The following is a 12,244-nucleotide window of genomic DNA, read 5'->3' on the forward strand; positions in this document are numbered from 1 at the left end:
CTACATCTGATGATAGACCATGGGAAAAGTCTCAAACATTCTTAAGACACTTTTTAGCAGAGAATCAGTAGTTTAAATGGGTTTGAATGTTGATGAAACAGAAGCCTAAGATATAATTCATACATGTACATCTCTACTGTTCTATGATAGGGTGATGACACATGTAACTTTGATGGAGGGGGTGGTTTAACCCTGTAAGGTCATAGAATAAGTAAGTTTGGAAGGGACCTCTGGAGATCATCTAGTCCAACCCCCCTGCTCATCAGGGAAACAGCTGGCCCATATGGGGATTGGACCCACAACCTTGGCATTATTAGCACCATGCTCTAACCAACTGAGCTAAACCAGTGCGGGACTGTGCCTGAACTAGAGCCGTGTTGTCTTAGCTTATAGGTAGTTCTGCTGAAGTGTGAGTATTCTGCTCTTGCAGTGCTGAAGCTCAGGCAACCGTGCTGCAGTGCAGAATATACCTTGTGTAAATTGTTGCTTTTTATCTGTGCTGCAAATACCAGGTTGTAGGAAACTGAAGGGATTCAAACACCTGAAAGGATTATAGAGGTATCGTTGGGTACTGTTTAGGATTGTGTGGTGTGAGCTATTTGCCCTTTTTATTTATTCATAATTAAACGGGGGATTTTTTGGTGGACATCTTCTTAAGTTTAGTTTAATGGATTTTAGTAGTCTCTCACCCTTTAAAATTGCAACATACTGCAAGAGACAGGTGCATACAAAAGAATGCATCTGACTTCAGAGTGTCAGTCACTGTGTCTTGCAAACTTTTTAAATCTTACCCCTGAGAAAACAAATCTTTCTAAAATATGTTAAATATCGCAGTGCATTCTCCTAAGTACTTAATGGTATTTTCTTAATGTATTTTTTGTGTAGGTTGAAAAAACGTTTTCAAGGTTCAAGGTTCTTTCTTAAAGAGACACACCCTCCCAGTAAAGCTGAGGAGGGTGGGATTATGTACTGGTTGAAAATCTAGTGCAGATATTTCAGCAAGGTCTCTTAATGTTTTTTTTTTTTTTTTTTTAAGTTTTGTTTGCCATGAATGGCAAAATGTTTTGATTATTATGCTAAAGGAGCAAAAGCAGAACTTTTATTACTGGGTAGATAATGAGATACTATATACATTCCTAGACAAAGCAAAAGCATCTGGAAGAACACATGTAGAGATGAAGTAAGGAGGGGTAAAATTCTTCAAAAACCAGGTAGTACTGATCCATTGGTATGATGTATTAATTCACTGATACTCATTTAAAGCTAAGAAATGGTAATTGTCCATGGCTTCCATTGACTTCAGTCTACTCTGTAAAACAAGCATCCTTCACTGAGAAAATTTTAACTTTGCTGAAGTAAGAATGAAATAACTCTGTGCATCTGATAATTATCTGGCCTTCAGTGTTGTTCTTAAATGTTTGAGTTAGCAACTGAGACAATCCTATCTGTACTGGTGCTTTTTGATTAAGTAAGTGTGTGTATTGGAAACTATGAACAAAATTATTTTTTTTTTGCTGTCTTATCGTCTTGATAATATGCATAGTTAATGAAGGAAGTTATCTTAATCTACCTAGCCGTTACCTAGTATTGTAATGGTGACTTACTTTTTTTTTTTTTTTTTTTTTTTTTTTTTTTAAATTTCAGTGTCCATTTAAACTGACAGGTTAAAATTTGGTTTTATTAGCATCCTTTGAATGTCATTTATGTATTCATTGATAGTCTTAGTTAGTGTGTGCAGCATCCTTATTTTTCTGTAGCCTAATGCGCACTTTCCTTCTTAACGCTTATTTCTATAGGAATATGAAATAAATGCCTTAAAATGTGTTAGACTACATCTAGCTCAGTTATGTAGCATAGCTCTTTTTAACCACACATGTAATGTGTGTAAAATGCAATAGAATTTCTATACTTCTGGCACAGTTCTCATCTTTATAATGTATGTAACTTGAGATTTTTCCTTTTAAGGAGTGAAGCATCCTAGTGAACCAAACCACAGATTTTGTGCGTTCTCGGCTAATCACTTAAGGTGCTGCTGCATTGATTGAATGTCACAACCTTGTCTATTTTTCTAGGTTTTTAAAAATCATAATTGTATATAAGAAGCCCTAAAGAAGCAATTTTCAATAGGAGGAATCTGGTCAAAAAAATCATAGAAGTCAGCAAAGATGTACTTTTTACCTAGTGCTTACTGTTAGCTTTGTAGATTCTTCCTTCCTGTTTAGTTTCTAATGTTTTAATGTTGCATCTAATATTTCAGTCATAAAGAAGCAGTGTTTTAATAACTGTATTTGTATGAATCAACTATACTTAAACCTTTGCTAAAATTTTACCTTTGCTACCCTTTGAACACTATCACAGAACTGTGTGGACAGTGCAGGACATGTATAGTCACCATGTTTTCCAGTAGTTTAATTATTTCATATTCACTTGCTTGTCGGATTTAGGTTTAATATAGTTGAAACATGTTTCTAGCCTTTATCACATTTACATTTGTGTTATGTTTCTGATTCTTCCGATTTTGACAAAATATGACATAATATTAATGAGTCGGGTTGTTTTTTTTCACACTCCTTTATATTATTTTCAAAATGAGATTTTAGTGTAAGTGCTCTTTTTTGCTTTTGGAAGGATTTGAAAAGATTCCACTTGAATTATACTTCATGTTTTAGTCTCTTGTTGAATAGTAAACATGTTCATTCGAAAATGTTGTTGCTACTGCAACGGCTATAAAATACGACCCTGCACTGAAGAGGTCGCTTTGGGTAAATCTATACACCCTTTTAGGACTCCCATGTAAGTGCAGAGTTATCGTCAAAGCATAGTGGAATGTATCTACCTCTTTGTGGCTGTTTAGGAGTGCCTTATAAACAAAATATGTAGCTGAGTCTTGCATAATCTCAGAATAATCTGTATTAGAGGGTTACGTAACAACTCTGAACAGTTATTGCAGTTGTAAAGAACTTCTGAATTTGAAATTTGTAGGGACCATGTCAAATCACTTAAGCTTCATTTTTATTGGTCAGGAGGAGTGGGAACTAATCACTTAAAATGAAAGTTAGAAACAACAAGAGAAAGAAATTGTATTGGACTGTACTATAAAGGAAATCTTTGTTTTCCACTAAGCCACTTGAATTTATGTAAATAGCAGTAAATCACAATTTAACCCATATCTGGTTGTGCAACAAGTATTTTAGTAGGGATGTTAGAAAGAAGGGGGAAGAAAAAAGAACAGATTGCATTTTTCAGATCCAGTGACAAATTCCAGAGTAGAAACCTCTTGGAGCAGGTATAGAGCTACTGAATTTCTTATACAAAATCAGTCAGTTCATAGAGAACTGCTTCAGATTTGTTTTTATGATGGAGACCTTGAGTGTTTCAAAACTGAGATTCAAGAGGTAACTTAAAGACATTTTGGTTTTCCATAGTCCTAATTTAGGAAGTCTAATGAGGTAATAACCTATGTTCAGGAATGACCCGAGTCTCTTGACCCTTGAGTCTCCTTCTCTGGAGACACTCAAAACCCACCTGGACATGATCCAGTCTAACATGCTCTAGGAGACTCTGCTTGAGCGGGGGAGTTGGATTGAATGATCTCCAGAGCTCCCTTCCAACCTCAGCCATTCTGTGATTCTGTGTGACCTGTGAGTATTGACCTTGTTTGTAAGATATGCCGTTTCACTGTGGTGTGATCACATTTGTATTGTAGCTTCCTATCTCCCGCCCCATCCCCCATATATACATATATATATGTATGTGTGTGTGTGTGTGTATGTATATATGTATGTATGTATACACACACACACACACATATATATACACACACATATATATAAGTAAAACTGCATTGAAATCTTTACCAAAATGAGTTAAATGACTTAAAACAGGAATTGCCACAGAAAATCCATGCAATTTATTATGTTAATTGTATTAATAAGAGCTGTATTTTCTTCTTGCTGTCCATCAGAATTTATATAAATCTGTTCTAAATTATATTGAGGAACATACTTACAGAAATATGTAAATATATGGTTGGAACAACTGAAGTTTGTTTTTATTTTTCCTTGTGGTACAGAATGGTGGAGAACAGCGGATGTGCACTCTCGTACTGGGGCAGCTTTTTTCCCACCACTCTTGGGAATTCCACCACTGTTTGCGCCTCCTGCTGATTCTGCTTCATTCCACTCAAGAACTACAGGAAAAAATAATCGAGGCAGTATAGAAAAAGGTAAAAGTTTTGAACTTGCACATATGCAGAAAGAAATGGAATTTTGAGCTTTTTTACATTTCTTTATCATCATTCTTCCCATTCCTAAACAATTCTTCATGAATTTAATTTTGTCATCTGAGCATGAGATACAAATACGGGCTGTAAGTAAATAACAATATACCTTTTCTACTAACATTCCCTCCCCCCCCCCCCCCCCCCGCCCCATTAACCTTTGGTAATTTGTCTGGGATTGAGTAGTAAGAAAAATTTTTATCTTAAAGTTTTTGTGTTGATCTTGGAGTCCGTATACTTCCATAGTGAATGCCCGTCCTCTGCATAGAGGAAGCAGGTAATGTTAGGTGGGTGGGTAGAGGTATAAAAGGACAAGCAGGGCTGCAGGATTGCAGTAAGGTTAGCCCAGTGACATCAGGAAGTTTTCTTGCATTTGAAACAGTCTTTTATGTAGTGCTATTGCACCTCTTTTGAAGATGTAGTATAAATTGATTTCATGTACCATAAAACTGTTTTTTACAGCTTTGGTAGCTTTTAGGAACTGATGAGTGTGCTAGAATCAATCTGATATAGCACATTTGTGTGGTTTTCACTATCTTCATGAAAGCCATGTTTCTCGTTAGATAATTAAGCAAGCTAGAACTTGGATGTTATTTCAGATAGGATTCCCACAACTTCACTATTTCCCTCCTTTCTGTTTACACATTCCTATGCTCTTTAAATTTCTTAGGCTTTGTGCTTTTTTCCTTGGAGCTGATTGATACTACAGATTGTAAACAAACTGTCCCTGTGAGATTTACTGCAGTGTATACTTTGGGTGTGTGCTGATGTGTGTGGTGTGTGCTGGTGTATATGTATTTCTTCTTTATCGTATCATTTTCTGGCCCTGGTTAAACTCTTGAGATAGTTTGCTTTTGAAAATGATAAATTCAGATTTAATTTTTTTATAGAGTTAAAATATTTGTCCGTTACATTATGGGTGCTGCACACTTTGTGGTGAAAGCAAGTCTGTGAACAACTCGAATTGATTCTTGGATAACAGTATTTTTTTTTGTTTGTTTGAGTCTAAGATGGGAGTAACCCATAGCTGTCTGGCATCTTGTAATGGTTTTGTGCAAGCTAGGTTGGTGTTAGTAGAACATCTCAAAGAACGTGTCTCTTATTTTAGGTTTTGTAAATGTCACTTTTTAAAATCTGTTTTCTCAAGGTGTAAATGGATCGTTGAATGGGAACAGTGCCACTGCTGTTTCTGGTATCAGCACATCTGTGCTATCAACCAGCATTGCCACATCTGCAGGACAAGCAAAAGCTGTAACCTCAGGAGCAGGAAGCTGCAAATACAACCAGGAGCAAAGTAAAACCCAGCTTTTGGATGTCAGAGCTGACAAGATCAAAGATAAGGTAAATATACTTTAAACTTAGTTTTCCAAACAAAAAAATTAAGATATTAGGTGTTCTGATTGTGAATGTGTTAGCTTTTCTTTTTCCTGTTGATTATGTTTATGAGCCAAAAGCTCCCATAAACACTAATTATACTAGATAACAGCTGTACTGGATAATATATGAGGGAATTTGCAATATCGAATTTCAGAAGCAGATAAAATTTTTAGACCTAAAAAATATTTTTGGGAGTCATTTTGTGTTTATAAAAAATAAGTATTATTCTTGGCCCTGATTCAGCAAAAAACTTAACCAGCTGTGAAATACTGAAGACACGAGTAGTCTCATTGAGTTGGTAAAGCTGCTTGTCTACTGAGCCAAATAGTGCTTGAAAATTTTGCTGTTTCTGGAACCGAAATTAGTTATGTTCAAACGTAGGAGATTGGATATTGATTACTGTAGAAGCAAAGGAGGTTATTCCGTACTAGCAATCATCTAGAATAAAATGTTACATTTTATGATATTTATCTTAAATTTTGTTTTCTGAGGGAGTTGGGCCATTGGCTTCCTCCTCCTTTTCCATCATGACATTAGGTACAATACCGAAATGCAAATGTTTCTAAGTGGGATATGGGCATTTTCAAAGCACAGTGTTTGCATACAGCTAGCTGCGTAAAAATAGCTGCTGACCCTAAAATGATAAATTACATTTTTCTAGCGATAGGGTTGCTAGTATATTGACAATAGGGAAATTATTAACATACAAAAGAACAGTTTCCCTGAAAAAGTTCTTTATATGTTCAACCAGCAGCAACTTGTGAAGGTGTGAAGAGAGGTGCAGATGGTCGAGAAAACTTGGATTTTATTTATTTATTTATTTTTGAGTATGATAAATAGCTGTTTGTTTTCTGAAGCTCTTGTTTTATCCTGGAGATCTGTGTACAAAATGCAGCTTTGCTTCTATGATGCAGTAGTAAAGCATTTCCCACATGATGTCTGTGCTAACACTTCTAGGACTCAGTGTCAGATGTGGGTGTTTGTTACTGCAGTTACAAAGAATACCAAATAAAGTACCATCTTTCAGTATTTTTCTCAAAAGCCTTAAATAAATTAATGTAAGACCTTTTTCTGTTAACTTTTTTATCATCTGTCTTTATTCAAAAAATTGAGCTGGCTTAGTTATTTGTTACTATGTGTGTCACTAAAATTTTCACCTCTTACTGCTTTCAAATTTCAGTCCCAGTTTTCATCATCATTTGTCTCTTCTTGGTATTTTTTTTGCTCTTTAAGTACCAGTTGTATATCCTTACTACATTTTATTTTGAAACAGATGCTAGCTGTAAACTCCAGTTACAATTTGCTGAATAGTGATTCGCTGTAGGAGGAACTACGTATTCAATTCGTGTACCTCCTTTCTTAAATTTGTTTGTTGTTACATCTTAACTGTTGCCTCTAAAGCTTTTGGTAAATTTCAGGTTGTCTAAAATTTTGTTTCCTAAGCTTTTTGTAGTCATTTTTATTTTTTAAATACTAGATGGGATTTTTGATGTTCCTGGTCTCATTCTAGTAAAGAATCTTGACTTTCTAGTAGTTTCTGTATTCTGTCCCTCTTATCCGTATCTACTTGAAATTTCTTCTCCTCAAAAACGTTTTGATGTGATCAGTATTACTCAATGGAAGATTTGAACAACTTTTCCAATCAAAACATACAGAATGCTCAAAATCCTCCTCTTTCCAACTTGTTGCATTTAGCCCTATTCTCACTATGTTTCTGAGTGTAGTGGTCTTCCGTAATCCTTCTGTACAGGCTCGATCATGCACTCTTTACTTTTTTGAACTTGTTGGAAGTGCCCAAAAGACCATCTTCTGTAAAGGCCCGTTCTGTTGTGTTATTGTTTGTATGTGGTTAACTGAGTGTCCTCCAGTAATACGTACGTATGAGATTAGTGATTGTCATTATCACTTTAAAGAGAGGCTCAGAGGTTAGTAAATTTATCTGAAATTTACTATATAAGACAATACAGGATTGAAGCAGAATTGAGGGTTGTTTTAGGCATTTTGAAGATCTTTGGAGAAAAGGATATGCCAAAATAAGAACCAGATCAAAAGATCTGATTTAAAAAAATCAGTACAGTGTTCAGTACTTTTGTTCCAATAAGTTAGATTAAGGCCAGAACTGGAACTGAGACATTCTAAAGGCAGAAGATGAAGAGGGAGCAGTTGAGGGATGGAATATTTAATAGTGGGTTATTTTGCCAGTATAATCTTAGATTTTCAAAATGACCTACAGATTGGGGTACTTTTTTGAAATATGCATGATGCCTTTAAGAGAGAAATGAATTAGGTTCCACAGGATAATAAATTTATCTCTGTTTATGAAGTAACAAATACAAGGCGTTTCTTTATTGATGCCTATGCATATATGTATTAAACTAATACGAAGCATTACTTTTAAGGGGAACTACTTGAATGATATTCTTAGGCTATGTACGTGAATATGTTACCATCTTAGGAAAAGCAGATGAGTAAACATAAATCAGGGCAATAACTGAAGTGAGAGAAGGGCTAGAAGTTCTCAGAAAAAGCAGTATTTTACTGCTCCTGCAAATGATGTTCTGTTCTTAAAATTCCAAGCATGCTAACGCTTGCCTCTTTTTAATTATTTTTCGTTCCATAGGAGATTTTACTGAATAGTTTATTTTGAAACAATAAACTTTATACCGCTCTAAATGTTTTTTTTTTCTTTGGGGTTTTAATTTTTAGTATTCCTCCTCTAATTCCTTTAATTGTATTCTTAGCTGTAATTTTCTCTGGGAGTTGATGTTTTAATTGAAGCTGTCAGTTTTCTTGGATAATATGTTTTTTTAAGCTTTCTTTCTAAAGAGGAGGTCTAAAAGGAGGTCGTGATATACTTGTACACTCCTCAGAGTCCTTCCTGGTCCCTGAAATAGTTTATCCCATTCCCTTTGGGTTGTATCCAGCTGCCTATCGTCTGGGTCCTGCAGTTAGCGGCTGTGCTGTGTTGGCTATTTCACTTTCTATTGCCTTATGTGTTAACATAAGTGTTAACAGAATCCTAATGCCCCTGGGGAGTGCTGGAAGGAAGTTACCGCTAGAGGCCGTCCCAGGCTTCTTGTGTGCATTTCTGCTTGCCAGCTGCAATTGCTCTAACTCTGCCTTTTCTTCCATTCCTGTCATCTCTGTAGGCAACCATTCTAACAGCCCTTTGATCTTCTTTTCATCACCAGCTTATCAAGTTTTTAAAAAAATCTTCTTTGCCTATGTTGTACCTAAGGACTTAGTTCTGGCTGTTTGAAGAAACACCGTATGTAAGCTATTATTCACTATTTACTCTTTAGATTTGGACTCTCATCCCATCTAAACCTCAAATTATTTATCCTGGGCAAACAGTACAGAATTGAAAAACTATATATATGAATATTCATAACCAAATGAATATTATAAGAAACTCTAACAATTAATATTGTTTATTAAAAGTGAACATGCAATTTGTGTTTCAATTTTTCTTTATTGCGGTGTGTGTTCTTAGATTTTTAAAAGCTGCTTACAGCCATCTAAAGATTCTCATCGTCTTTGTCCTATTTGATCTCTTATACGTGTAAATAAATAAAGGGCAGTGACAGAGCTGGCTCCAAGCTAACTGATTTTACAGCTGATGAAAATGTCAAGAGTTAGTTTGTGTAATGTTTTGTTCCTGACTGAATTCTAGTTTCATTGCCTTACTCTTTTAGGGATTCCTAAAGTGCAGTCTGAGTCACTTGTAGTGTATGACTCTTTTTTTTTTCTGCCTGCAGTGTGTGAAAGAGACTTCTGAATAGTAGATATCTGTGGTAGAACCACCTGATCTTCAAAACTGTAGTTTTTAGAACTTCTCATCCAGTTGCTTGGGCCTTGGATATGTATCTGATCTTTCAGAGAACTGTTCACATCAGGCAATGATAAACCAAAATACCTCTAAAATGTAATGTAAAAACTGTGCCTATTTGTCACTCATTATTATATGTCTGAGGCATGTTGCATTACATCTGTTGAACATAAAGATATTTTACTGAAAAAGGATTTTGTTGTAAGGATTTCAGTCTGAGGTATCATGTCAGGTGACTCCATATGTACAAAACTTGAGTAACTGCTGTACCTTATGTATGACTGTATTGTACTTTCTCAAACACTGCAATGCTGATGACTTCCATGTGCTTTTATTCTTTTCTTTAGAAGCCTGCCCTGTTTGTTACTGAATATAAGATCAACTGAATAAATAACTATTCTTTATAAATAGTTATTTATAAATAGTTATTTATTCAGTTGATCTTATACTGCCCTGTTTGTTACTGAGTATAAGATCAACTGAATAAATAACTATTCTTTATAAATACAAATTCATTTGACATTGCCATTTCAGCCTCACAAAAGACATGTAAAATGGGCTGCCCCTCTACCAATGCCCTTCTGTTGATTGTCTTAGGAATTTCTGGGATAAGGAAGGCCAGTATGATTTGCACATATGGTAAAACAAAACTCTCCAGGAGGACAAGGTGTAGCTGGTGAACTTCTGTCTCATGTTTGAGTTACTTTCCTACCATTGTTAGTGTTTAATGAGCAAGGAAACAACCGCAAGATCTTTTGGTGAGGATCTAGTTGTTACCTATCTAGATTCCAAGATTAGAGTCAGGAAAGCTGGGTTGTTAACCCTACTCTCATCCTTTATCTTTAATATCTCCTTTTGGCATTTGTCATGATGCATTTTCTTCTTAAATATCAGTACTTTGAAATCACAACTGAAATCTTATTATACCATCACTCTGGTGACTCTTTGATGGGACTCTCCCATTGGGTGATTGGGAAGGGCTGCTTTGTTGGTACTCTTACTCAGTCTAGATAACGACGAACATTTTCCATTAGCATAACCATCCAGCAGATTTTCTAATGTCTATAAACTGAATCACAGAACAGCTGAGGTTGGAAGGGACCTTGGGAGATTTTTTAGTGCAACCTTACCGCTCAAGTCAGGTCAACTACAGAAGGTTGCTCAGGATTGTGTCCAGTCAGGTTCTGAGTATATGCAGAGATGGAGCTTCCAGAATTTCTCTGGACAACCTTTTCAGGAATTCAACCACACTAACAGTAAAAAAAGCTTTTTTTGTGTGTTCTCATGGAATTTCCTGTTTCAGTTTGTGCCTGTTGTCTCTTGTCCTGTCAATGGCACCACTGAGAAGAGTCTGGCCCTGTCCTCTTTCTGCTCTCCCATCAGATGTTTATAATCATTGTTAAGATTCCCCTTTGTGCTTTCTCTTTGCCAAGCTAAGCAGTCCAAGCCATCTCAACTGTTTTTTGTGTACAGGATGCTCTAGTCCTTTAATCTTCTTAGTGCTGTTTGTTGCACTTGCCCCAGTTTGTTCGTGTCTTGTATTGGGGAGCCCAGATTTGGACACAGTACTCCAGAGGTGATCTCACTGATGCTGAGCAGAGGGGAAGGGTCACCTCCGTTGACCTGCTGGCAATGCTGTTCTTACTGCAGCCCAAGATACTGTATCACTGTTTTTTCTCTAAGCTATTGAATTGCTATCCCTTCAGGTAAAGACCAGCTATTCCAACTTCTGTTGGTTTCGGCTATGTCAAAAGAGGTTCTGTTTGTTTATAAAGTAAAAAACTCTGAGAAAAGCTGCTGTATTTTACTATATAGTTCAGTTCCTGCTGTGTTTCAAGACGTTTGATTGCTTTTGAATTGTATTGATTTCTATGTCTGAAAATGTCTTTTCTTTCTTGGATGGTTCTCTTTTGAAGTGGTGCATCTGTGTTCTTCCCGTATTTGAATTTATTATGCTTAAATTGTTTCAAAGCCAAGCATTGTAGCTAGTTGTCCTCATTTGTGTGTCAGACTTCTATCTCAGATGTTGCTAAGAAGAGCTTGCACCTTTATTTTTCAGAAGAATGTTCCTGATTACTTTCTTGGTGTAATAACTTCCCTATTCAGTTGTCTACACTGTGAGAGGATAGCAGGACCACAGAGCTGACTAAGGGAATGGAGTATCTCTCTTATGAGGAGAGGGTGAGAGAGATGGGACTATTCATCCTGGAGAAGATAAAACTCAGAGGGATCGTTTCAGTGTTTATAAGTATTTGATGGGATGGTGTCAAGAGGACAGGGCCAGACTCTCCTCACTGGTTGCCAGTGACTGGGTGGGCGGCAGCGGGCGCAAACAGAAGCCCAGGAAACTCTACTTGAACACAAGGAAACAGTTCACTGTGAAGGTGATTGAACCCTGGAGCAGGTTGCACAAAGAGGAGGTTGAGCCTCTATCCTTGGAAATTCCAAGTGGACATGGTCCTGAGCTACCTGCTGAAGCTGACCTGCTGGAGCAGGGGGTTTGGATCAGGTGATTTCCTGAGACCAGCTGCTATGTGATTCTGTGAAAAGCTAGATTCATAAGATACAGTAGCTAGTAGTTGGTGAGTGAAAGTGAATACAATCAGCTAAGTAAAATTGTTCATAAACTCTTCTTTTACTAGATGGTCCATACATTCTGAGGAAGTCTAGGTTATCAATATATATTTCATCAGCACTATAAATAACTGGCTGTTTCTGTTTTTAGGAGATTAATTTATTATGATGTTTTGGGTGTTTCC

At 36.4% G+C, this 12,244-nt stretch overlaps 1 protein-coding gene across 13 annotated transcripts in view; it reads left to right on the forward strand.

Moving 5' to 3' along the window:
* Nucleotides 1-12,244, forward strand: part of BAZ2B (bromodomain adjacent to zinc finger domain 2B) — a 162,285-nt gene that overhangs the window by 88,869 nt on the left and 61,172 nt on the right. For all 13 annotated transcript variants that reach the window (XM_062578291.1, XM_062578298.1, XM_062578294.1 and 10 more), the window contains 2 exons: nucleotides 4,073-4,225; nucleotides 5,427-5,620. In XM_062578291.1, coding sequence (XP_062434275.1) covers nucleotides 4,073-4,225; nucleotides 5,427-5,620 — 347 coding nt within the window. The remainder of the gene's footprint in view (nucleotides 1-4,072; nucleotides 4,226-5,426; nucleotides 5,621-12,244) is intronic.

This window comes from Rhea pennata, chromosome 6 (assembly GCF_028389875.1).
Source record: "Rhea pennata isolate bPtePen1 chromosome 6, bPtePen1.pri, whole genome shotgun sequence".
Classification (NCBI taxonomy): domain Eukaryota; kingdom Metazoa; phylum Chordata; class Aves; order Rheiformes; family Rheidae; genus Rhea; species Rhea pennata.